The following is a 25,297-nucleotide window of genomic DNA, read 5'->3' as shown; positions in this document are numbered from 1 at the left end:
AGTAGGAAAAAAACAACAACTTTAAAGGTCCAGCTGTTGGGGGGGGGGGAACCAGCTCCCTCCTATTCCCCAAAAGTAGAACAAGCACACGAGAGGCATGTGGAATGATACCTAATTTTACATGGAGTGTGCTTCATTTTCTTTGAAAACATGCTGCCTTCCCTGCTTCGGTAGCTCACAACACTGAATTCCCTCAGTAGCATATGATTTTGAGTAAACATGCACAGGGTTCTGCTTTACATTGAATAACCTGGAAGCATTTACTGCTTGATCTTCGGCATATTTACCTAAAATTGAAGTCCCAGTTAATGTACTATATTTTTTTTATTTCTTGCGTAATTGTAATTCTGTGTAAAGCTTTTCTTTTCTTCGTAATGTGATACAAATGAAATGGTAAAAAATAATAATCAAGAATTTTGGGAAATGATGTCTTCAATCCAGGAAATGTAGTTGATCACTTTAGTGTATACACCATACAGCTCTGCAGAACCACACTCTGGAGGACCCCAGGACACAATGCCGCCTGCAAACCACCTCTTTGTTTCGGCATCAAAAAACACCAGTGACCCACCACTATCGCCGCTACAGGAATCTCTTCCTCCTTGTTCATATCCAGCACAGAACATGTTTTCTGTCAACACTAGTTGCTTCCCCTCCAAAGTCTGGTTTGCATAAGCAGCTTTACACTTCTCTGGATCAACCACATCTAGCTCAGTGTACATCAGGCTGTGTGACTGCATCCTTTTCTCTGTTCTCCCCCACCCAGCTACTACACCAGTGTTGGTTGTGTTTACGTGGAACCTGCTGCTTTGTCCTGGCAAGCAAATGGGAGTGATGTTTGCATTAATGGGGACTTTGTTCTTCAGTTTGATCAAAGCAATATCATTGTTAAAATTGATGCCATCGTTGGTAAACCCTTCATGCACAAAAACAGATTCTGCCCAGGCCTGGTGGTAGTGAGTGCTTCGCTTTCTTAGAAGTCCCAATTTCAGTGTCAAGGACGAAGCGTCTGCTTCTGGGAGGACGTGGGCAGCTGTTAAGATCCAGTTATCGTACAAAAGAGCTCCACCCCCAGTTGCTCCTTGTCCATTAGTGATCAGAACTTGCCAAGGGAACTGGCCAGGCAGTGCCTTTTTTCCACCAAAAATGCGCTTCAGAGTATTTGAAGTTTGGATTCCACAAACTTGGGGGGGGGGCGGGGGGGAGCGTGGAGAGAGAGAGAGAAAACAAATAGTGTTAGGGTTCCATTAGAGAAGCAAGACTTTGAACTGTCATGAATATTGCTTATAGTTCAAAATGAATGTTTCTGAAAGAAGTCCTGAATTTTAAGTGAGAACAGCTGTAGAATGGTAGCCTGATCCAAAGAGGGGAGTGGCTTGGGTGGGTGAGGGGCAGCCTGTACTCTGTCCTTTTCAAATTCTCTGCCCAGAAAAAGCTGGCATGTCAGGCCAATTTCTTAATAGGGTAGTTTACCCTATGTTAGGAGCTTCTGAGTTGGAGTACCCTACCTGTGTTTCCCACCTGTGTTCAACACAATTGTGGGAGGGTTGCATCATGTGTGGGTTGGGGGTATTTTCATAGGAATAATATGCATGCCTGGTGCACAGCTGGACGTTTGGTTCGTTTAACTCAATATTGCCTGGAGCAGGGATGAGGAATGTCAAGGCCAGGGGTCAAAATGAGAGTACATGGTCATTAGCCTGAAACAGTTCCCCTACATCTGGTGTCTAGTATAGACTTTCATTGTCTGATAGTGAGTCCAGGGTTTCTGTCAGGAGGTTTCTCATATCTACTTGGATATGTTGGGGCTTGAATCTCGTAGCCTCTGTAGGCAAAGAAGTCAGTCGTCTGGAATATATAGAAATGAGCTAAACCTGGTGTGTAGATGTGATGTAAATTGCCTTATATGCTCAAATTTACACAGTTCCTCTTTATTTAGGGTCCTGGCATTTTTCCTCTGTGGCCCTTCTGACTTTCATTTTTGTTTCTGTTCTGCTTTTAATTTGTGTTTGTTCTAGTTAGTGTATGGAGGTTTTCTCCTCAAAGCTATGGCCAAGATGGGACTGGGGAATAGGTTTCCTCTTCTCAGTAAACACTCTTTTGTGTTGTTGACTCTGCCTTTTAGAAGAGGTTTTAATCATTTCTTGCATGTTCTGCTCTCCCTGCTGACCAGAAGAACACTTCATGATCATCCCACGTTTCCATTTTGAATTTACAACTCCCACAATCCCTGACCCTTGTCCAGATTGACTGGGGCTGATGGGAACTGTAGTGCAAAACATCTGGAGGGCAGCAGGTTGTGGAAGGTTGATCTCATTTGAAAGATGAAGTATGCCTGAAAACAAAAAAACCCAGCCTCAAGCTGTCAATTTTACAGTACAGTGGTACCTCTGGTTACAAACTTAATTCGTTCCGGAACTCCGTTCTTAAGCTGAAATTTCTTATCATGAGGTGCAGTTTCACTAATGGGGCCTCCCGCTGTTGCGCGTGATTTCCGTTTGCATCCTGGGGCAAAGTTCGAAACCAGGAGCAGCTACTTCCAGGTTAGCAAAGCTCATAACCTGAAGCGTTCATAACCAGAGGTACCACCATAGTATGGAGAATAAATGGCTAATTCCATTGTGGCATCTACTTTGTAGAATAATCTTTTGGAGATAAGGGAGATACTGATTTTTGTGTGTTCCTGTTGGTAGTAACATCCTTATGGTGTTAATGCCAGTTCCTGGCATTTTTGGCTACTTACTTTAACTGATTGCAATGGGGGTTTTACTGCAGTTTTGGTGAAGACTTTTTCATTATGTTTTTGATATATGCTACTCATTTTGTTGTAGATCTCTTTGCCATTGCTTTGAAATGAAAGGTGGCACACCACACAAACAATTTAAGATAGGCCATTCTCCCTTCCTTTTTGCAGGGGAAAAATTGTATTACCTAGAACTGTTTGGTAATTGGATACTTTTTAGCCTGAACAACAGAAGGCTATGGAGGCAGCTATACAGCTGCAAATACAATGTTTTAAGTGTGTTGTAAAGTGCATTATACAAATGTGACACTAGATGGTGATGGCGAGCTATGGCAAATTCAATATATTTTTCAAAACTTTTTTTAAAAAGCATTTTCCGTGTTTTTTATATGGTCTAGATTCCACCTGAGTGGAACATGATAGCTTTCTTCAGATACCTTGAAGGGTTGTATAGAAGAGGGGATTTGTTCTTGGTTACCCTGGGGGCAAGGCTAGATCTAATGGTTTTATGTTATACTGGAGGGTAGAGTTTAAGTGAACATTAAGCAACTGCTCTTGATGGTGGAAGCAATTTAAAAATGGAACAAATTCCCTGGAGGGGTGTGGGTTCTTCCTTGCTGGAAGTCTTTCATATAGAGGCCAGGCAGCCATCTGTTAAAGATGCTGTACCTTTTGATTTTCTGCAGTGAGCAGAAGTTGGGCTAGATGGCCTGCAACATCTCCCTCTAACTCAATGGCTGTAACTTTCTCTTTTGGGACATGGCATTGTCTTTGGTCAGGAATGGGGAAGATGCAGCCCTCCAGATGTTGGACCTCTAGCTCTGGATGAGTTAAGAGAAAGGGGGCTGATGGGTAGGATAAGGTATAAAGGCTGCTTTGCACCATTTTAAAGTCTGTGAAGACAAAAGTCGGGAATGGGGAACCTGAGGTCCTCTAGCTGCTGTAACTTCCACTGTCCCTGGCTGTTGGCTATGGTGGGTGGTGCTGAAGAGAACCACAGGTTCTCCATTCCTGGTCAAAACTGAGGTGGGAGTGAGGGTGACAAAATGGGATACAGTACTTCATACATTCAACATCAGTCAAAAATATTTCAACTTCTGAAGTGAATTTGGAGAGGGGGAGAAAACAAGTTGTTTCCAGGCCATTTATCTTGTGAAGTGTCGCCTGGCTATGTATGGCAGGAGTGGGGAACCTGTGGTTTCATACATTACCTGGCTCACATATAGGAGGTGCTTTGTTTCCCATGGAATCTCTCCAGTAGCCATCAGGGGCGCACAGGTACCTGCCTACATTAAAAAGTTAAGCAGTTTATATGTCTGCACAGAGCAAAGCACTCTACAATAAAACTGCTTGGAGGTTTTACTACAATCCAGAGGTATGTAAATGTTGTTAAATGTGCCCCCAATATACAGCTGGCTTCAAATCGCTGAAAAATCCAGCTCTTTCAGACTTTTTGCTGTTCCTAAGTATGTAAATCTATTTCCTACCAGTTTTGCATTTTTATCTCCCCTAAACCCCGTGAGGTGTCTCGGCTGGATAATCATGAGTTGCTTGGTTGAGGAATACTCGGGTATGCTGCAGTGACTCTGGATTATGTGTGTGAACATGCTGTGACATCACAGCAGCACAACCACTTGCTGGGTGGAGGATATGCATGCAAATGTCAACCACTGTTGAGCCCATTACAGATACATTTATGGCCCTTTGCTTTTCAGTCAAGAGGCATGACTAAACACTGATGCGATATCATAAAAGGCCAATAGAGAACTCTGCCCTCAAGTGTTGATTCACTGGTAGCCAAAATGACACCATACAAGCCCAAGAAAGGAGCTAGCTGCAGGCTTGTTAGGACTAAACGTTTGGAGAAGTAGGCAGAACATTTTGGAAGCCGGGGAGAAACCTCTAAATGGAGAAGCACCGTAAAACAGCCCAACGAAGAAGGCTCAGTGGCTATGGAATGCTGGCTGACTGCAGGGGGAGATAGAACGGAGTATCCTGAAAGAGGTCATGGCTGGCTAAAAAAGAATACTGCAAAGTAGGTCCTAGTGCGATTGTCCCATTTGGGACAATGGGGTTTACATTTAAAGATGTGTGTATCAAGCCCATGCTCCCTTAAACTCATTTCTCTTACCAGAATGTCCGGCTTTCAGAGCATAGTAGGGGCTCTCGCATTTGTATTTGATCTCAGTCTGGTATGTAGTTCTATCAGGCCCTGTGACGTACACAAGTGCACCGTTTGCTGTGTCCTCGGCTGGACCACAGTCAACAACTGAAAAGAATGGAGCAACAACAGTTTTAAAATGCTTTGTAAGACTGGGTGAGGGAAACCTAGGACTAGCTAGACTGGAAAAGAACCAAAGCTTTCAGTAACAGGTTACCTGTTTTGTATGTAGAAAGTGCTATATTCAGTCCCTGGTATCTGGAACAACCTTCTGCATCTTAGCTACCTTATGGATGTTTTGGACTACAGCTCCCATATTGTGCGCCTCAGGGCTGATGGGAATTGTAGTTCAGAACCTCTGGAGGATGCTATATTGAGACAAGCTGTCCTAGTGCAAAGAATCAGACAGGAGTTGACAAAAAATATCCTTGCTTGAATCTTCAGCTACATGGATAAACAAGTACTATTGGGTGGCTTCCTATGTTCTTAACTCGACCTGTATCTTACCAGTACAGTATGAACTGGTGCTAGTGAAAATGCTATTTTGCACACACATTTTATGTGGGCTTTCACTTCCTGTACTTGCGGTGGGTTCACAGATGGGCTTACCATGTTATCAGGTCAGCCTTTGAATTTAAAAGTAGACCTGTGGAAAGTAGGGGGTCAGCATGTGGGAGCGAGCATCGCTTGTGGGACCATTGTATTATCGCAAGCACATCCTTTACCATTGCAGACTGTTCTCTGCAGTGTGAGCTACATCACTGTAGGCTGCACATCCAAGTTAAATAGATTAAAAGTCTGCTGAAGAAAATGGTACAGATAGATACTACCCCTAGAGTCCATCATCTAAAGTTACCTAACATCATAGTTCTGTTAAAGGTAAAGGGACCTCTGATCATTAGGTCCAGTCGTGGCCGACTCTGGGGTTGCGGCGCTCATCTCGCTTTATTGGCCGAGGGAGCTGGCGTACAGCTTCCAGGTCATGTGGCAAACCAGAGCAGCGCACGGAAACGCCGTTTGCCTTCCCGCCAGAGCGGTACCTATTTATCTACTTTCACTTTGACGTACTTTTGAACTACTAGGTTGGCAGGAGCAGGGACCAAGCAACGGGAGCTCACCCCGTCGCGGGGATTCCAACCGACCTTCTGATCAGCAAGTCCTAGGCTCTGTGGTTTAACCCACAGCGCCATCCGCATCCCTATATGGTTCTGTTAACCGTTAACTAATGGAACTCCTTCATTGCTTACTGCCCAATGATCTTACAAGACTCTTTGTTGAAGGGCCATGTCGTGAAGCACACACTTAACATTTCTCCCCTTCACTGCCATTTCTTGCTTTGCAACAAGAACTACGTTTCTGATTATGAGTTTGATTTTTTAAAAAAGTTTTCCAAACCTAATGAAACACTGAGCATGTGTAGTTTAAACATGCTCCAGTGAGCACCATCATGACTACAGGAATAAAATGGAGGAGCTGGCTTCTGCTGCTCTCATGCTAATCACATTCGACTTTTGAATAAACAACCATTTTGTTGATGGGAGGGCTAAAACATATTTTAAAGTAATAAAAACAATCTATACTCATCCATACACATGCCCAGTGAGCTGCCCCAACTATAAAACATTTTTTTGGGGGAAATATATGGCAATCAGTGTCAGCCTTGGTGGTTCTTAGTGTGCCCATGTTGACCCAGGTGATAGTGGTGGGGCCTGTTTGCCTCAATTCTCCTTGTTGATCATGCTCTGGATGGCAATTCAAGAGACCTCTGTTCACTCCTGCTCATTTTGCTGAATTGTGCCCTTGATATCTACCCCAGAGCCCTGCCTTTAAAGAACAACTGAACCAGTAGAATCCAAATTCAAAGGAGAATCAGCAGATATATTATAAAGACCCCAAAGCTTTGGATTTATTCATTGTGAAGGCTGCAGTCCACAAAATAGAGTTGCCATATTTCAAAAAGTAAAATTCCTGCCACCCACAAATTTGAGGCTTTTTTTTTTTTTTTTTTGAAACCTAACCCAAAAATGGTGATTTTAAACTTTTTGAGCTGTTTCTGCTGCTTTTTCCATCATGTTGCTGATTCGGCAAAATTGCCCCCGATGCCATTTTTACACCCCAAAACAGGACTTGTCAGGAATTTTCCTGACATGGCAAGCCTATGTAAAGTTTAAAATATAAAACATTTTGGAGCTGCAATGAGAACTCTTGTTCCTGCGCAGCCTATAAATATTGTCAATAAAATAACTAAGTTTACAGCTTCCTACTTTTTCCCATCTCCAAGGTGGCTTTTGGATATTAAAATCAAAGAAGAAAAACAAGTGGAAAAATCCAGGTTTTTCCATTAAAAGCGTAGGAGCCCTGCCAGAAGAAAATGATGGAAACTTTTAAAACCCTGATAGCAACTCTGCAGCTGAATTTTGGGTGCCTGTTGATCTGTACTCCCACTGAGAATATTCCAATTAAAACAAATTTTATTATGCTCTGATTCAAGCATGCTCTGCCTCCTATGCTTTTTGTGTGCAAGACTGCTTCATTCTGCCAAACACAATATAGATTCCCACAAGAAATAATTAAACCAGTAATCCATCTGAATATTACAAATCCAAAGACCTCCCTCCACCCACTCCTTCGCATTGACTTACTGATGCACTGAGCCATTGGCTTGTTCCAGGAGCCGTCCTTTTGACATATCGCCATGAAAGATTCCACAATCATCTCATTCTGTGGGAGGGAAAGAGGAAAACAGAAATCCTATTTATTTTCTTGAAAACAATCATAGCTTTGACAGCCCAAATGGATTTTCCCCGGTGGGGAAATATGTCTAGTTCAGCCTGCGAGAACGTGTTTGCCGTTAGTTTTCAATAATGGGTGATATTCAGTGTTAGTTATGTCCAAGATAGGGTTCAGAGAGAATTTTGATTCACTTTTCATTTAATGGCAGACTTACTTGAGTCTCACTTTCTGAAATAATATGTGAACTGAAACATGGCTCTCCTTTAAAATCTGCACTTCTCTGAATTATGGAATGTAATTCTCCAGCCAAGTAAAATGCATAGACTAATGTAATGTGTGCTTATAAATAAATTACAAAAAATAATGCAAAGGAACACATTGCATTAGGAAAATAGCTTTTCAAAATGCACATTAGGTTTAATTGCATATAAAAAAAATGTGTATTGGGAAATTCACACTTAAATGCTGGTGAATATTCCAATGGCCTTTAATCACAAACTGATATGGTAGTGAGGAAAATGAAACTTAAGACTGAAAAAACAAGAAACAAAATATTTGCCCATCCCTAATGCAGAGTAGACCTATTAGAACCAGTGGTCCCCCCAAAAAATGTTTAGGGGTACTCTCATTTTCCTACTCATTGAAATACTGCCCCTCAATGAGGCCAAACTTAGATTCACAAAATGTTTAGGGGTATGCATACCCCTGTATACCCCCCGAAAGCACTGATTAGAACCAATGGGTCTACTCTAAATATGCTTTGGTTGGATCAATATGACAAAAACTTAGAGGGGGTTTGTCAAGTGCCTTATGTTCAGCAGGGGAGAGCCAGTCTAAACTCAGCCACAGTGGGAGTTGCATAGGTTTGGGCCCACAATACTAAATGTGTGACTTCCGATAGTTACCTCTGAGCCACACAGAGCCGTAGCTAGGTGATCTTGCGCCACTGTCCAGATTGTGCCCCCTAGCCACTGACAAATTAGCTCTTCTTTCCACCTCTCCTCCAACCCCCCCTTCAATCCACCCTCTTTTTAAAACCTTTTTTTATGAGGCAATAATCAATATTTTTTTATAGACATATTAATGGACATATTTTTAGCTGATTTTGTGCCCCCCCCGCCTGTGCCCGTGGTGGGGCCCCACCTTGCCACCCTCTAGATACGGCCCTGGAGCCACAGCGAGACCAGCTAACAGCGATTTACCCGAAATATCTGTGATCCAGGAGGGATATAAGAGATCAGGCAGTCCTTGAGGTATCCTGGATCTAAGTTGCTAAGGGCCTTGCAAATTAGTGCAAGAAACCTGAACCTTGCCTAATAACGTGCAGCCAGTTCAAGCCTTTATGCCTCAGTCTTAGGTGCAGATATGCTATCTAGCCAGCCATGCTCTCTTCCAGGATACTCCATTCCATACCCCCTGATTTTCCACCCCCAGCTGCCCACTAAGTTATTCTCCCCCTCTCTCTCCCAAGGCTGGCGTTCCCTCAAGTTGTTTCGGCCATGGCACTCGGAAAGTCATATTTGCTGTGAGAACATAAAACTGCTTTGGTTCCTTAGTTAAATAGTATACCCATATGCACTTGTGTGCCCTGCAAGGGATGGTTTTACCTACTTCCAAGAGTACGTAGCCGATATCGCAGGAGAGATTGTAGGACTCTTTCATAATATATTTTTCTTGCACTGGATAGATGTGGCCATTGGGTGGCGCTTCAGGGTTGGGGCATGGCAGTGCTGCAGAAAGTTGAACAACAACAACAAAACACCTCATTGCCATTTCCTGACAAAGCAGATTCAAATCTTGCGTCCATACTAATATGTGGGGGAGGTGGTGCTCTCACACTACATCCTGCTTAATCCCACAGTTGAAATGATGGCTAATTTGTTCCTTCTGCAGTTGCTTGTGTTGTGAATAGGAAGGTGCCTTAGAAGAGCATTAGTCCATCTAGCTCTGGATTGCGGCTCCCCTGTGGCCCTTGAGCTGTTGTTGGGCTCCATCAACCACACCAACATGACTCAATAGTCAGAGATGATGGGAGCTGTAATTCAAGAAATGCAGGAGCATATATAAATAATAAGAGCCCTGCTGGAGCTTGCCCACTACTCAGATTAGACAACAGTGAGCTAGATGGACTTTGGCCTGTATAGGGAAGGACCTAGCTCAGTTATGTAACACATGCTTTGCATTCAGAAGGTTCCAGGTTCATTCCTGGGCATGCCCTGGAGAACTATTGCCACCCAATGTAGTCATTACTAATCTTGATAAACTTTGGGTATAAGCAGGGTTTTTTTAAGCCAGAACCTGGGGGAACTCAGTTCCGGCACGTCTTAGGTGGGTTCTGGCAACTCTCAGATGGGTGCCATTGCCATTTTAAGAGAACAAGGAAGGCATTGATAGTGAGTTCCGGCACCTCTTTTATAGAAAAATAACACTGGATATAGGACAACTTCTTTAGGTCCTATACCAGTTGATAGTTAAAGAACTAGGGAGGAAAATGAGCATCCTTAGAAGGTGCAGACATGGGACAAGTCTCCAGCTGGCATTATTTCTTAAAACATCCATGATGGGGAAAGAAATCTCCTGCCTGAGAGCCTGGAGGGCTGATAACAGATAGAGTAGTAGAAGGTGGAAGCTGATCTATTAGGGGAATTGGGGCCCAGCCTCAACAGCCTGGGTCTGCTCTCAGTCAGCCCACACCTGCCTTCCTCCTTACGTACAGCTAGTCAGCAGGTGGCTCTGCCTGTCATTGACACTTACTGCTGGTATCCCTACCTCATGCCTTACCTGTCACAACAGTAGACAGTACTGAACCAGTTGACCAACAGCTAATAAGAAGCAGCTTCCTCAGGATCCTGTGGCTTCCTGCAGTTTGGCATCCTTGTGCCCCAGAGCTGGAGGACCATAACTCGGCCCCCTCACAGAGCTACCATTCCCAGGTCTCCCTAGGAGCCAGGAAATGATATGTGTACCCAGCAGAACTTCACTGCTGTCTGCTCTTTGGTTAAAAGGGATAATCTTACCTGTTGTGGTATATCTGATTTTCCATCCTGTGTGGTTTCCAGAGAGGTCTGTGGTGAACTGGATGTTGACGGTGTTGCTACGGGTTTCAATTTTCATAGGGAGGGTGTCCCCACAGAACGGGCCAAATTCTTGCTTGGGTGTTTTGATCTGAAACAGTGAAGGGAAACATCCCAACCTTTCTTCTATCACGGGCTGATCGAGTATCAGCTGTTCGGCTCTTAAGTTGCTTGCCTCAAGAGGCCAACAGCTGTTGTCAGGTAACCAGGGGTGACCAGTAGCACTTTGCTGCTTGAGGCAAAGGGCAGTATCCCTCCTCCCCCCGTTTCCATCTACTGTTTATTTTGGAAAATGGCTTGTTCGCTATGCATTTGGGCACCTCTTAAGATACTGTAACCAAGTTTTGAATGATGGTTCCTGAGATTAATGAGCAGGGTTTTACTTTGGATAAAATTGGATGCCTGTTTTGAATCAAGGTGGCAGACTGAGCCCTTCAAACCTGCAGTGATTTTATTGTGTTTTTTTCTTTTAGCTTGTTAAAGTTCCTGAGCAACTCCGGGGATGAGGGCTACTGGTTCCAAATATAGAAGCTTCCCGGTTTGGCACCCAAATATTGAAACACTGGCAGTGGGACAGTATCCCCACTCCCACCCTGAGGGGACAGCAGACTAGCTTAGGGGGTCCAGGGTATACTTTATGGTAGACATGACTTGGGCTTCAAAGAGGGGAATGCCTGGGGGCTGCTACCCTAGAGAGCCACTACCAGCTAGAGTAGATATTGGGCTGGATGCACCAGTTTAGCCATCTACCCCAAGTCAATTTTGTAGCTACCTGGTTCATAAATACATGCAACCGATTTCAACATTCTCAGTACATGTGATTCTATTTTATTTTATTTGGATGGGGATTTAGTGTGGATCTAAGAGTATCTGAATTCTTTGTAATGGGAGACGGATGTGAAAACTGATAACAGTTCAAGCATCCCAGTTAGGTGCCCCCAGAAGTAACTGCAATTTGCTGCCATGCATTGGGGCATTGCAGTGTCCTCAGCTCTTCATTGGTGTAGGATTGTAGCCAGCCAAGTCCTACTCAGAGTAGACCCATTGAAACTGATTGGGCCCAAGTTAGCCATGCCTATTAATTTAATTGGGCCTGTTCTGAATAGGACTACTAGCGTTGGATACAACTTAACTGGTGCCGACTGTACAGAAAACAAGTTTCTTTAGTAGTAGAAGACCTGGTGAGCAGGTCCAACTGACCTTAAGGATGTCATAGGGGCATTCCACTTCTGGGTGGGTCTCTACATCAAAGCTTCCCACAAATTCCAAGACGACCATGTATCCATCTTCCACCTGGATCCCATAATTGCACTGGGAGAGTTTGGGATATGGGTTGGGATAACGTGGACTGGAAATCTCTCCAGATCTTGCAGTCAGCACCTTATCTACGCAATTGGCTGAAAAGTGGAGAGAGAGAAAATAAATAAATCCCAAATTCTTCTCAGAAGAGCAAATGCATTTATAAAGTTATTTGTCAAAAGAGCAGTTTGTTACGGTAATAAGGCTATTTTTACCCTACTTTTCTGTTGCCTGCACATCCCTCATGGTGTCTTCCATCAGTTCAAATGCATTTGTACAAATTTTTCAAGGATTCCGAATGTGTTTTGAACACAAGGAATCTTAACGCCCACCAGATTTTATCAGACTACATCTCTCATTGTCTCTTACTCTTGACAGGATGCCCAAGCACTGATTTTTAGTGCTAGTTCTTTGGGGAGTTCCTGGATATGTGGTATTCCTTTTTAAAAATATATGATTGTTACATTGTTTTGATTTCATTTGGTAAGCCACCTTGCTATTTTATGATGAAAGGCAGTAAATAATAATAAATCCCTAAGTATTGGCCATGCTGACTGGGGTTAATGAGAGCTGTAGTCTAACAACATCTGAAGACCCCACAATAAGCAAATAGTTGTCCGATGTAAGGAAAAGGGGAGGAGAAAGCTATGTACTTGTTCATTCAATTCTGAAGAATTTGGCTAGGGCTCAGTATTATAGCAGGACTGATGAATTTCTGAAATCTAGTTGTTCTTGTACTGCTTTTCAAACAATTTCATCTGTTTTTATGGTATATTTGGAAATCACCTTGAGGTGCATGTAAATGATTATTCATAAATTCTTTAATAATGGTGACTAGATAATCTCACTCAGTATTGTCAGCTCTGACTGGCAGTGATTCTCCAGGGTCTCAGGCAGAAAAGTCTTTCCCATGATCTATTTGCTGATCTTTTTAATTGCCAATGCTGCAGATTGAATTTGGGACCTCCTGCATAGAAAGCAGATCCTTTTATCACTGAGCTAGGGACCCTCTCCCTAATTAAAATTTAGTCTCTCCCTATTTTCCTACCCCCCAACAAAACCTACAACAAATACATAAAACCCCCAATGCCAAACAGTCAGTAGCAATAAGATAACTAAGTGTTTGCTGAGATAGCTGTGCTGTGTGGCATATCAAGCAGTACTCCTCCATTTGGCCCTCGCACAGGGTAAGAATATACTGCATCTCAATGGGGTTTCAATTAGTTCTTACTTAAACCTTTTTAAAAAATCAATTTAATCAATGGCCATTTCTGCAACATCTTTTGGTGGCGAGTTCCATAAGTTGTGCGAAGGATGTCACTTTCCCTACGCCCAGTTTATTGCCCATCAGTTGCTTGAGCGCACCCCAATTCAAATCTGAAAATGGGAGGGGAGGAAAAAAGTTTCATAATTCTAAAAACACAGTAGCCTCTGCCAAACTGGTGCCTTCCAACTGGCTTGGAGCACGACTGCCAGGTGGGAGTTGTGAGCTACACCATCAGCTCCAACAGTGGTGGACCTTGGCTATCCAGCTTTGCTCAAAGTTTCCCTGAACTAAAATGTTCCATATGCTTTTAGCATCTCCATGCAGGGAAGGTGCTTTAATGCCTTGACCAATTTAATTGACCTCTGGTACACCTTTTCCAGCTGGGCACCAGCAACCAGCACCGATAGCTGCAAACCCTGCTACCTACGTGACTGTCATCTTTGAATCGGCCTTCCATTTGTTTAAAGGGGAAGGGTTGTAGCTCAGTAGCAGAGCACCTGCTCTGGCTGCAGAAGGCCCCAGTTTCAATCCCTGGCATCTCCAGGTAGAGAGAGAGCCCCTGTCTGAAACTCCACAGTGCCATTGCCATTCAGTGTAGACAGCACTGAGAGAGACCAGTGATCTTACTCTATAATGCAGTCCCTAAAGCCTTCTCTTTACATCAGGGGTGGGGAATCTTTGGTCTGACTACAACTTGCATCATCTCTGATCCATTGGCCATGCTGGCGGGTGGGCAGGTGGGGGGGTGTTGATGGGAGTTGGAGTCCAGCCACATTTGGAAGACCAAAGGTTCCCCAACTCTGGTTTACATGTGCAATTCTGATGGCAGCTGCCCTCCCTGTTTCCTTCCCGATGCTTTCAAAAATACAACCCACCCCTCAGCGGCTCTCTTGGTCGCCAGGCGTGTGTAGGAGTGGAAATCATCCTTGCTCTGCAAAATCCAGCTGTAACTCTGACTGGCATGCTCGGAGTCATGGCATCTCCCGCTGGACACAGCAGGCAGGATTGATCGGTTACCGAGTGCCTGAAGGAACTCTTGCTTGTTGACAGCGCCTGGTACTTGGCTAGGGCCAGGCAGCTGCAGGTTCTGAATCTGAACTGCAGCAACTTCCTTGCTGATTTATGGAGGAGGATGGAGCAAGGGGTTGACAGACATAGGCCAGGAATATTTTCTGCCTTCGCAGTGGTGCAGCTCGAGATGACTCAAAATCAGAAAGGCATTCAAGTACTAAGCCTCTTCTCCCCCACTCCCTCTATTTTGCTTCTTTCCCCCTTGACCGCATATAACCTTGGAAAGAAAAAGTTTTATTTTCTTGTCGGCAGGGGTGTAGCTAGCTCCTCCAACAACTTGGCACAATTCAGATACGCACTGAAATATTTAAGTGCAAACACTGGCCTTCATAACAACTCATTAATACTGCTTTAAATTAGTTTCAGTGAATTGTAGCAGTTGATATCTAATCCATATCTATTCATCATAGCGTTTGTAAATAAGACCCAATAGTCCTTCAAACTTTCTGCGATTCCCCTCCTGCTGTTGCGTAACTGAATGTATTCTGCAACTTGTGCCATTTCAACAAGCTTTACGCAACCACATTTTAAATGCTGGTGTTAGCTTCTGTTTTGTCTCTGACTTTCTGACAGTCGACAGTCAGGCAGTTCTTTCTTTACTGTGACTTTCAAATATCCTGCCAACATCACAAGAGGATTTAGTGCAGTGTTTGGGAATCTTTTTTTTTCACCCTGAGGGCCACATTCTGTTCTGAGCAACTTTCCAGGGGCCTTAGGTTCAATGCCTAGCATCTTCAGGTAGGGTTGAAAGTCTCTCCAGCCAGACCTTAAAGAGCCACTGGTCAGTCAGTGTAGACAATACTGATAAGTAGAGCCCTGAAGCCTGCAAGCAGGTCCTGAGTTCAACATCAGCTCTCACCACTTGGGATTCCCACCATTGGTATTCAGAGGCTATTCTACCTCTGACAGTGGCGTTTAGAACATAGCCATCATAGTTTGTAGCAATTGTGCAATACATGCCTGTTCCATCACAGTCATTCTTGAACCGGCACTAATGAGGCAGGGACATCACATATGCTACCCAGTTGGCACAAGTGGTGTCACAGCATTCCCCGATATGTGCCTGTGATGCTCATGCTGCCGTGCTCTGTAGAGCACTCCTTGTCACAATTGATGGGACAAAGTGGGACCAGCTCTCCCCGGCTGTTACACAGTGAGAACAGACAGCTTCTTGTGGTCACGATAATGGAACGGCTTGAACTGACTCCTGTGTTTTATAGCTCTTTGGATATGGCCACAGGGAGCTGCCTTTATTATGGGCTGTATTTTTATTTCACAGATCTGCAGGCAAGAAAAATCTATAAAGCAGTTTTTTAAAAAAAAGAAAAAAGAAAAAATGGCTTGCGCAAGAGGAATGGGACAATTTTTCACGCCGTCCTCGGCTGTAAACTCTAGCTGGGCTTTAGGGGCGCCGGGAGAGTGTTCAATTACACTTAGGGCTATATTTTTATTAGAGTAACACTATACTGCCCACGAGAGACTTGAACTCTGAGGAAGGAGCCTGCCTCAACTGGTGAACTCGTGATGGCTGGATCATTAGGTCCAAAATTAACAGTCGGCTGTGAATTACATTATTGAGTAACTGGGAATTTGCTGCGAGTTTGAAGAGTGGAAGCAAAGTGGGAGTGGGTGGGTGACGTGCATGGCTTTTGCCATTTCATTGCAGGCAGGGAGAACTTCCATGTTTAAATTATCTGCCTGATATAGATAGCTGGTGCATATAAAAGGCTTCTCCTTGACATGCTACTTTTCTATTGTGTGTGTGTGTTTCTGTTTAAAGACATGATTCTCAGCCTTTTTCCCTGAAGACCAATTTGTGAAAAGGAGCAAAGTTTTAAAATGAACACATTTTACATTTTTAAAAGTGTCACTGCTGCTCAGAAGCTTCCTTAGATCAGACTATTTGTTCACACAGTCTAGCATTATCTTACTCCAGCTTGCAGTGGACCCTCCAGGACATCAGAATAGTGTTTCCCTTAATCTGACCATTTTAACACAGGGACAGGGGAATCTCATGCCCTCCAGCTTTTGTTGGACTACAGCTCCCATCATCCCTAACTGCTGAACCCAACAAGGCCACAGGTTCAGCACCCCTGTTTTAGCTGGAGATGCCAGAGGTTGGACTTGGGACCACCTGCATGCAAAAGAGGAAGTTGGAAAAATGATTCCCTTTCCCACTTCCTTTTTATGGCTCCTTGTGCTTTTCAAGGCTTAGATTCTACTGGATACAACTTTTACCCAGATCTCTTGGGGAAATGAAGTTGTACTTGTATACTTCTTGTCTCTTTGTGGGGTGACTTATCCAGGGGAGGGGAAGGGGGGAGAAAAGTGGTGCCGTAGGCAGTCAAAAATTCCAGTGTGCTTATGGACTTTAAAAGTTAGGCAAACAATGTCTACTAAACATGATGGCTACATTCCACCTCCACTGTTAGAGGCAGTCTGCCTCTGAATCATAGCTCCTGGAAGAGAGTGCCAGGTAGGCTTGGGAGAGACTCTCTGCCTGAGACCATGGAGAACAGCAGCCAGTCAGTGTAAGCCAGGCTTCCTCAACCTCAGCCCTCCAGATGTTTTTGGCCTACAACTCCCATGATCCCTAGCTAGCAGGGCCAGTGGTCAGGGATGATGGGAACTCAAAACATCTGGAGGGCCGAGGTTGAGGAAGACTGGTGTAAGCCGTACTATGGACCAATGGACTCAATAGATTACAACTTCCTATGTTCTTTCGGAGGCTGCAGAGGAAAGGTTTGCAGAAAGCTTGGGAGAAACAGAGAAAGCCATTTTATTTGCTGCAGGAGACAGTGCTAGGCAGGAGGAAGAGGAAGAAGACACAAGCTAGTCACGGATCAAGCATAGCGCTCTGTATGATTGCGCACGAGGCAGTTCAGGAGGGAATGTTGACACGTCTAGCTCCATCTCTCCCTAAGCCGTGAAGAAGCGAATTTATTTATTTCATGCTGGAAAATAAAGAAGGGAGGAGAGAGGGAGAAGAAAGGAAAGAGAAAAAAGAGCTGGTGAATAATAAGCCTTCCTGAGTGGGTGGCAGAAAAATCAAAGACTGTACCTAGCATACTGCAGACTTAAAACAAAGGGCTGCCGTTGAATGCAACCTATTGGCTGCTGATTGGTTTCCCGACACAATTCAAAGCTTTTTTCCTGGACCTCAGGTATTCCAAATATCCCTAAAGTCTTAAGGCCTAGACACTTAATTTATAAAACAAAACTGAAACCGGTAATCAACCTGTGGGTTTTAGTGTAGTTTAATGTATTTTCTTTCTAAATGCTGAGATATTTGTGTTAGTTTATTTGAATTTTGTGGAGTGCCTTGGAAGCTTTGCTGGGGAGCACCATATAACAATTTTGAAACTGGGGTGGAAAACCGTTTTTCAGCCTGAGAGCCACATTTCCTTCTAGGCAACTCTCCAGGGGCCACATGTCCCTGGTGGGCAGGGCTGGAGCCAAAAGTGGGTGGAGCAACAACTGTATGTTTGACTTTAATACAGTAGGCCAGCTTATACACATATTCACACACCCCAGTCTCTGCCCATCCAGTCAAGCAAGAGGCATTATCAGAATCCAACAATACATCACAGCCAGGCAAATATACTTGCTGTGCAAGGCAGGGCCAGTGAGAGGTGTAGGGAGAGTCTGAAGGGCCAGACAGAACAGCCAAGAGGCCCATATTTAGCCCCCAGGTCTAAAGTTCCTCACCTTAATTTTAAACAAAACATGCAAACAATCAGCAAATACCTAAATAAACCACAGATCTAACTTAAGCTGGTCAAGGAAACAGGTTTGTTTTAAAAACCCACTTGTAAGCAGCTCTCTTGGGACGCGAGTGGCGCTGTGGGTTAAACCACAGAGCCTAGGACTTGCCGATCAGAAGGTCGGCAGTTCGAATCCCCGTGATGGGGTGAGCTCCCATTACTCGGTCCCTGCTCCTGCCAACCTAGCAGTTCAAAAGCATATCAAAGTGCAAGTAGATAAATAGGTACTGCTCCAGCGGGAAGGTAAACGGCGTTTCCATGAGCTGCTCTGGTTCTCCAGAAGTGGCTTAGTGATGCTGGCCACATGACCAGGAAGCTGTACGCCGGCTCCCTTGGTCAATAAAGTGAGATGAGTGCCGCAACCCCAGAGTCGGTCACGACTGGACCTAATGGTCAGGGGTCCCTTTACCTTTACCTAAGCAGCTCTCACCAGCTTCCAAGAGACGCACCTGTACAGGTCCTTTTGTCTTTGTGTAGACGGTAGCCAATTTTACAGCTGCAGTAGTAGCCGCCCAGGTAATTGTGGCAACGATGATCGCAAAGTGGCTCGCTGTCAGGGAGCTGTTCACACTCATCAATGTCTGGAGGAAAGGGAGGAGAAACAGGAGCTTGGATGTAGCTCTCCCAAAGCAAGTTGCAACCATTTTGGCGAGGGGTTTATGGGAGCGGGTGTGGACACATATGTGACGCAGGGGCTGAGATGGTGCCGCAGGTGGAAAAACCGAGGGCTGCACCTAATGCTAGCCCTACTAAGGGCTGACATGGCTAATGGCCTTTAATTTCAATGGGTCTACTCTGTAAAACGTAGTTGGGACATTTTTTGCACGTTTAGATCTGCATTAGCCCTAGGAAAACATGGTGCATGTATCTTTTTGTCTTAGACCACATGAGAAAAGTGTCTCAGGTCTGTTTGGAAATAGGGTAATGGCAGAATCAGGCCTCTTCTGGGCAAAGAAAAACATACGAACACCCAAAGCTGGTTCTGAGTACTGAATACTGAGTCATGCCATTGGTCCGTCTAGCTCAATATTTTCTACGCTGATGCACAGCAGCTCTCTGAGATTTCATACGAGTGTCTCTTCCAGCCCTACCTAAAGATGCCAGTGAAACTCCAGGGTTTCAAGAAGAAAATTTTAGTTCTTCCTGAAGGTGCTGAGGACTGAACATGGGACCTCCTAAATGCAGTGCATGTGCTCTACCACTCTGCTATGACGACCACTTGCCACTGACATGCCCGTTCTGCCTTGCTTGCATGGAAGAGGAACATCACCTCCAACCTCTCACCTTCAGCAGCATAAAAGGCCTCAAAGCCAGTGAATTCTTTCTCATTGGAATAGTCTGATCGGAAAGTCACAGCTAGGTTGTTGTTGATGGAGTGGTACGTCCTGTCCCCTGGGACTTCCTCAGTGTCTGTGCTCTGATGTCCACACAGGGTGGACAAGACTTTCCCTCCTGAACGCAACTGGAAAGCAGGGAGATGAATGAGATACATATCTATATATAAATGCAATGATAACGCCTTTTTGCCTGCCCTTAAGTGGACCTGCCAGTGGTTATCCCAGGAAAATGGGAAGCTGCCTTATACTATAAGAACATAAGAAGAGCCTACTGGATCAGACCAATGGCCCATCTAGTTCAGCATCCTGTTCTCAGTAGCCAACCAGATGCCTGTGGGAAACCAAGGAGGACCTGAGCATGAGAGCACTCTCCTGTAGTTTCCAGCAGCTTGTATTCAGAAGCATTGCTCCCACTGACCATGGAGGCAGAGCATAAACAGCACAGCTAGTAGCCATTGATGACCACCTCCATGAATTTGTCCAATCCTCTTTTAAAGCCATACAGGTTGGTCATTACTGCTTCCTGTGGGAGCGAGTTCCACAGTTTAAATACGTGCTGCATGAAGAAGTTGAGTTAGATTATTGGACCATACAGCACAGTATAATCTACACTGACAGACGGCAAGGTATATTCTGCCTGGACATGTTGCTTAGGATTGAACCTGGGACCTTCTGCACACAAAGAGGGGGATGAACTTGCAAGAACTCAAAGAGATCAGAGAAAGCAAGAGTCCTTTGGAAATTAACCAGGCGTGAAGGCTATCACTTTGGTTGCTTGCTTGGGTCTGAATTGAATGAGCTTCCTGGGCAGTAATCCTGACACTACCTGTTAAAAGCATGCTCACATGACGTCACATACCTTCACATAGTCATATTCGCACTGGTAGGAAAGCTCTAGATTGAAGTGGGTAAAGTAGAGGCGGATACCATAGCCAGGGGGCACAGTAATGTTCCATGTCCTCTCCTTGCCATTGGGGTATATGTTTGGGAAGTCGGGGGATGCAATCCTTCCATACATTTTCTCCAGTTGGACGAGGTCACTGAGCACCCCATGGGAAAAGGTGAAGAGGAAGAGGCAAAGTCTGCAGGGGAGACAATGAAGAAAGAGTGGTGAGGTCAAGCTGACTCAACCTAAGATGCACATCCAAGTAGGCTGACCTATTAACACCGTACAATTGCACCCAGGACTTAGGCAGAGTTGGCAACGGACTTCAGAGGCTCCCAGGCATAGTGCTGCTGCAGGGTCCCTTCATGGGCACACGACCATGCAGTATTTTCTTGCAATGGCAGCAACAACCCCCCACTCACCCTCCCTGCCCCCCCCCCGGGCAGCCTTTTAGCAGTGGGGTGGGCACCAGCGCTGCTTTAAATGGAAACCGAACTAAGCTCTCGCCCATGGTGGCTGCTCAAAATGCAGTGCCCCGACTTACAGATCTGTGAAATCTATAGGAAAATTAAAACGTGAACCAAATGGATTTGCTCCTCATTCCTAATATGCACGTGCATTTTCTTTGGAAAACTGTTTACACCAGGAGCAGCCAACATGTTGGACTACAACTACCATCAAACCTATTGTTTTTGCCAAATATTGCCCTTCTGTCAGTTGAAACATTGTTCTGTTGTTTTCTGACTATGATTTAAAAAAAAGAAATAGCAGAAGGGCCCAACTTGGTGAGCAATAAGAATATTAAAAGAACCTAACTGCTGGATCAGCCCCCAAAGCAGGGCCTAAGCACAACAGCAACTGTCTCCCAACTGTTGGGATCTGGTGTTCAGATGCATACACCATAATTATCATGACCAGTGGTAGCTATTAATAGGCTTATACTTCACAAAAAAGGAGTATGTCAGTTATTTCTTAAGTAAACATCTGGTCAGTGGGTTCTGATGAGCTATGTTTATAATGATAACAAAAAGAGAGATTTGAACTACCAGTTCCGTTTTGCAAACTGCATGCTGAGCTGCAAAATTGGATCTTCTTTTAGTGTGCTTCTTACAGCAGAGATACAGACCATCCCTTACCTTCAAGAAACAGACCACTGCTCTGCAGGATTCTCAGATTAAGGGTTTGCCCAAGAAATCTGAGTGAATTTAATCTATGCAACCCATACTTCAATTTGCCACAGAGCAGACTGCAAAGTCCTGATTGTCTCATAATTTTGCAGCGATCCTACAAGGATCAATTCTACTTTGCTGTAAAAATTACATCGAGTAGTGGTGTTCTAGATCCCTTTCAGAAAGACATCTTGGATAGAACTTACCTCATTCTTGCAATGCCCCTCTTTATGTCCTTTTGTGTTCTGGGATCAACAGCTGTCTCTTGTATGTTTGCACTGTTTTTTGGGGAAAACACACACCAAACCACCCTTCTGTTTGTTCAGCAGTTATTTATCTTTCTCTTGAACTCCAACCTTTATCTCTTCCTTTCCCATCAGACTGGTCAGTAGCTTCCATGAAACACGACTGATAGTTGGAAGTAAGCATGTGCACTCCTCAATTTGCTTTCTCTGTCTCTCTATCTTAGAAAATGAAAAGTTCAGGTGGGACACAGTTGAAGGGCAAGTGCCGAGTTTAAAAGCTTTTCAGAGAAAAAGTTGAGCTGAGCCGTGTAGTGGAAAGCAGAGTCAGAAGGGTAAAAAGGTGGGGAGAGATGTAGAGAAGCGCGTGATTTGTTCTGGTGGTTGGCTGGGAGAGGACAAAGCAGAGGCATATGAGGCAATAGCAGCTCTGTTTCGCCAGCCGGGTCTTCCCCATTCTTGTGCAAGATGGGTAAACACAGGGAGAAATATAGCCAAAGTTCTGCAACCAAGTACAGGAAAAGGAAAACAAAAAAATATATACCTGACATCAGATTATGTGTGCTCTCACACTTAAGAAGTTGACTCCCTTCACAAAGCCTGGGAATTAAGCCCTGATCTTTTCAACCACCATGACTTTTCTGTTTTAATGGGTAATAGGGGAGGAGAAGCTGATTGTGTAGCCTCAGCTGTGCTATTCACAACCGGAAGGCAGACTTTGCATGTTTAGCTATTTTAAACACAGTACTTTCAGTCCCTCAGTTGAGAAAAAGGAAGAAAGGGATTATATCCAGCAGTGAGTGAGTTAGTTAGTTAGTTAGTTAGTTAGTTATCACATTTGTATCTTCTTTTTCTCCACAGAGCCCAAGTGTGGTGTATGTGGTTCCCCCCCTCCTCAAGTAATCCCCTCAACAGCCCTGTGAGGTAGGTTAGGCTGAGAAGGAGTGACCGGGCCAAGGACACCCCAGTGAGCTTTTGGGCCGAGTGAGGATTTGAACCCTGGACTCCCAGGTCCTAGTCCAGCACCCTAAGCACTACACCGCACCGGTTCAGAGCAGATCCTTTGAAATGAACGGAACTAAGCCATGCCCATTATTTTCAAATGGTCTGCTCTGCGTATGACCCAATATTGGATGCAAACCATGGCTAATTTCTCCTACACAGGGCAAACCTGCCTGAAAATTAACCTCAGGCCATGCTCCTCACTGCCTCAGCTTCACACCCTCCGTGGGTGGAAATGTGTCCCTGAACTTTGATAATGCCTCCTGATTGCTTGGAGGGGGATTTGTGTGCATGTGTGTATAGAGATTAGCCTGTTGTATGAAGGTAATGTTTACATTTGTTGCTCCACCTCCTTTTGTCTGTAGCCCCACCCACTGCTGACATGTGGCCCCCCCAGAGCATTGCCCAGAACAGAATGTGGCCCTCAGCCTGAAAAAAAGGTTTCCCCAATTCATGGCAAAAGATACAAAGCGCATTCAGTTGCAAGGTGGCAGGGAGCCCCCTTCCCAATACTTTAAGGGTGATTGGATCTGATTTATAAACTTTTTGACAATCAGATATGGAATAGATATTAACTGCCATCATTTCTTCAAGCTAACTAAAAGCAGTATTAATGGGTTGTTGCATCCAAAGATTGCATTTATAATCTTGGCCTATATGACACTTTACTACATTATGCTTGTAGTGTACGTGGTAGTATTTGGTGCTATCAGTTGGTATTAAGATAGAATTAATAAAGGAATTATGCAGTGATACTGGCAACATATAGCTATGATCTGAGTTTTGAAAATTGAGTAGACAGTGTAAATATTAACAGTTCCTTTTTACATGTAATGCAATGTACTGACTAACTACTTTATTCACCATTGATCACAAATCTAGCTGGGAATTAAGCATAATTACATGTTTATATGCGTACATACCTACAAAAGAAAAAGTAAAGTGAAAATATTAGTTCTGCCTTATATGGAGTAGGGATGGATATGTTAGTCTATTTCTCTTGCATGTCAGAGGCTCCACATCCCTGTGGCAGTCCTCTCCAGCTTGGTACATTCCAGATGTTGATGTACTACAATTCCCATCATCCCCAGCCACTGTGGCCAATAGTCAAGGATGATGGGAGTTGTAGTCCAACCTCAAGAGCACCAGGTTAGGCAAAGCTGATATAAACTAACTGAAAGCAGCTGCCCAAGGTTTCAGGCAGGCTTCTTTACCCGCCTAGTTTGGAGATGCTGGAGATTGAATCTGGGGCCTTCTGCCTGCAGTGGAGATGCTCTTCCAGTGAGCTGTGGATACATCCAATAAACACTGGAATCTGTCTTATACCAAGTCAGACTATTGATCCATTTAGGTCAGCATTGCCTGCAATGACTGCCAGTGGCTCTCCAGTGGACATTACATGGAGATGCTGGTGATTGAACCACAGACCTTTTGTGTGCAAAATGTGATCTGCAGGACACCTATGATCCTTCCCCTGAGACGCCATGCATTGAGTAGATCTGTCTAGCTCAGTATTGCCTTTCCTGGCTTGTAACAATGGTTCTCCAGGGTTTAAGGCAGGAGACTTCCCTACTCCTACTTGGATATGCTCTGGATTGAACCTGGGACCTTCTGCATGCAAAGCAGGTGCTCTGCCACTGCGCCCACACCCCTTCTTATTTACAGAGGCCACGTTTCTAATTACTTGAACATAATCTCCTGCGCATTATCGCCTGTTTCCTCTCTACGCCCACATGCTCAGAAGGTCCGATGGAGAGAGATTCTGACTTACAGTGACAGCTACCGCCTTGCTCCAGAGATGAATTGCACCGAGATATCCTGTAATTACACTTCCAGCTTATCACAGTCAGCCCTTGTTATCCGAGGTGTCTGTTTTGTGAGGCAGCAAACACTGCCTGTCACCTGCAGATTTGTGCCAGCCTCCTCTGTCCTTCAGCTCGGAGAAGCAAGTTGATATTTTTCACCAGAGGGAAAATATTTGAGAGCTGATCGCTAATAATGATGCCGATGATAAGCAGAAGATTCCGTTCCAAGCATACAGAGGAATAAGTTTCCAGATAATTTTCATGCCTAAAGCAACCTTTCGCAACCCAGTGCCCTCCAGATGTTCTGAACTACAACTCCCATTGGCCCTCGACAGTACAATCATCTGAGAATTTGAAACATTTGCATTGAGATATGTGGCCATTTTAAGTTATTCTGTTCTGTTGTTGAAGCAATAAAGACATTTCCTTAAAAAAGAAAGTGTTTCAAATGTTTTTTTTTTCACCAAAGTGTACATTTCTAAGCACATTTTAAATTTTATTTTGCGTGTCTTGCTATATTGGGTTATGATTCATTTATTTGCTTTTGCTGTTTGTAGCATTACATTACTTTTAAAAGGCAACTAGTGATCGGGGGGGGGGGGGGGAGCTAATAGAGCCCATATACAAGATTTTTGTAAAAGGATGCAGTTTTCACTTGTGGGTTTTTGGGCAGATACTGGGTTGTATCCAAGTTTTACTCAGATAGACACATTGAAATTAATAGTGATGCCCATTAATTTCAAT

At 44.3% G+C, this 25,297-nt stretch overlaps 2 protein-coding genes across 13 annotated transcripts in view; one reads left to right on the top strand and one right to left on the bottom strand.

Moving 5' to 3' along the window:
• The window catches only part of TARDBP (TAR DNA binding protein), a 38,765-nt gene that overhangs the window by 12,134 nt on the left and 1,334 nt on the right, over positions 1–25,297 (top strand). For 2 of the 12 annotated variants that reach the window (XR_014158750.1, XR_014158753.1), the window contains one exon: positions 21,974–22,670. The exons of 6 other annotated variants lie outside the window; for them this stretch is intronic. Coding sequence is in view for 1 of the 6 variants with exons in the window: in XM_081871178.1 (XP_081727304.1) it covers positions 22,608–22,669 (62 nt within the window). In the remaining 5 variants the exon portion in view is untranslated. Of the gene's footprint in view, positions 1–21,884; positions 21,926–21,973; positions 22,671–25,297 lie in introns of all 12 variants that reach the window. 4 more of the 12 variants (XR_014158755.1, XM_081871178.1, XR_014158749.1 and 1 more) reach the window with 3 other exon arrangements.
• On the bottom strand, positions 306–21,920 carry MASP2 (MBL associated serine protease 2). The gene is made up of 11 exons (XM_081870988.1): positions 21,711–21,920; positions 20,309–20,531; positions 19,397–19,574; positions 18,562–18,693; positions 11,912–12,108; positions 10,655–10,802; positions 9,249–9,367; positions 7,547–7,625; positions 4,875–5,012; positions 3,955–4,029; positions 306–1,183 (listed from the first exon to the last, which is right to left on the bottom strand). Exons 1-11 carry the CDS (start codon positions 21,713–21,715, stop codon positions 408–410), a joined length of 2,070 nt encoding a protein of 689 aa, XP_081727114.1. The 5' UTR covers positions 21,716–21,920; the 3' UTR covers positions 306–407.

The sequence above is a fragment of the Podarcis erhardii genome (genome assembly GCF_964252035.2).
Source record: "Podarcis erhardii genome assembly, chromosome: 7".
NCBI lineage: Eukaryota > Metazoa > Chordata > Lepidosauria > Squamata > Lacertidae > Podarcis > Podarcis erhardii.
Note: the sequence above shows the minus strand (reverse complement) of the source record. Positions and strands in the feature narration are given on the sequence as shown.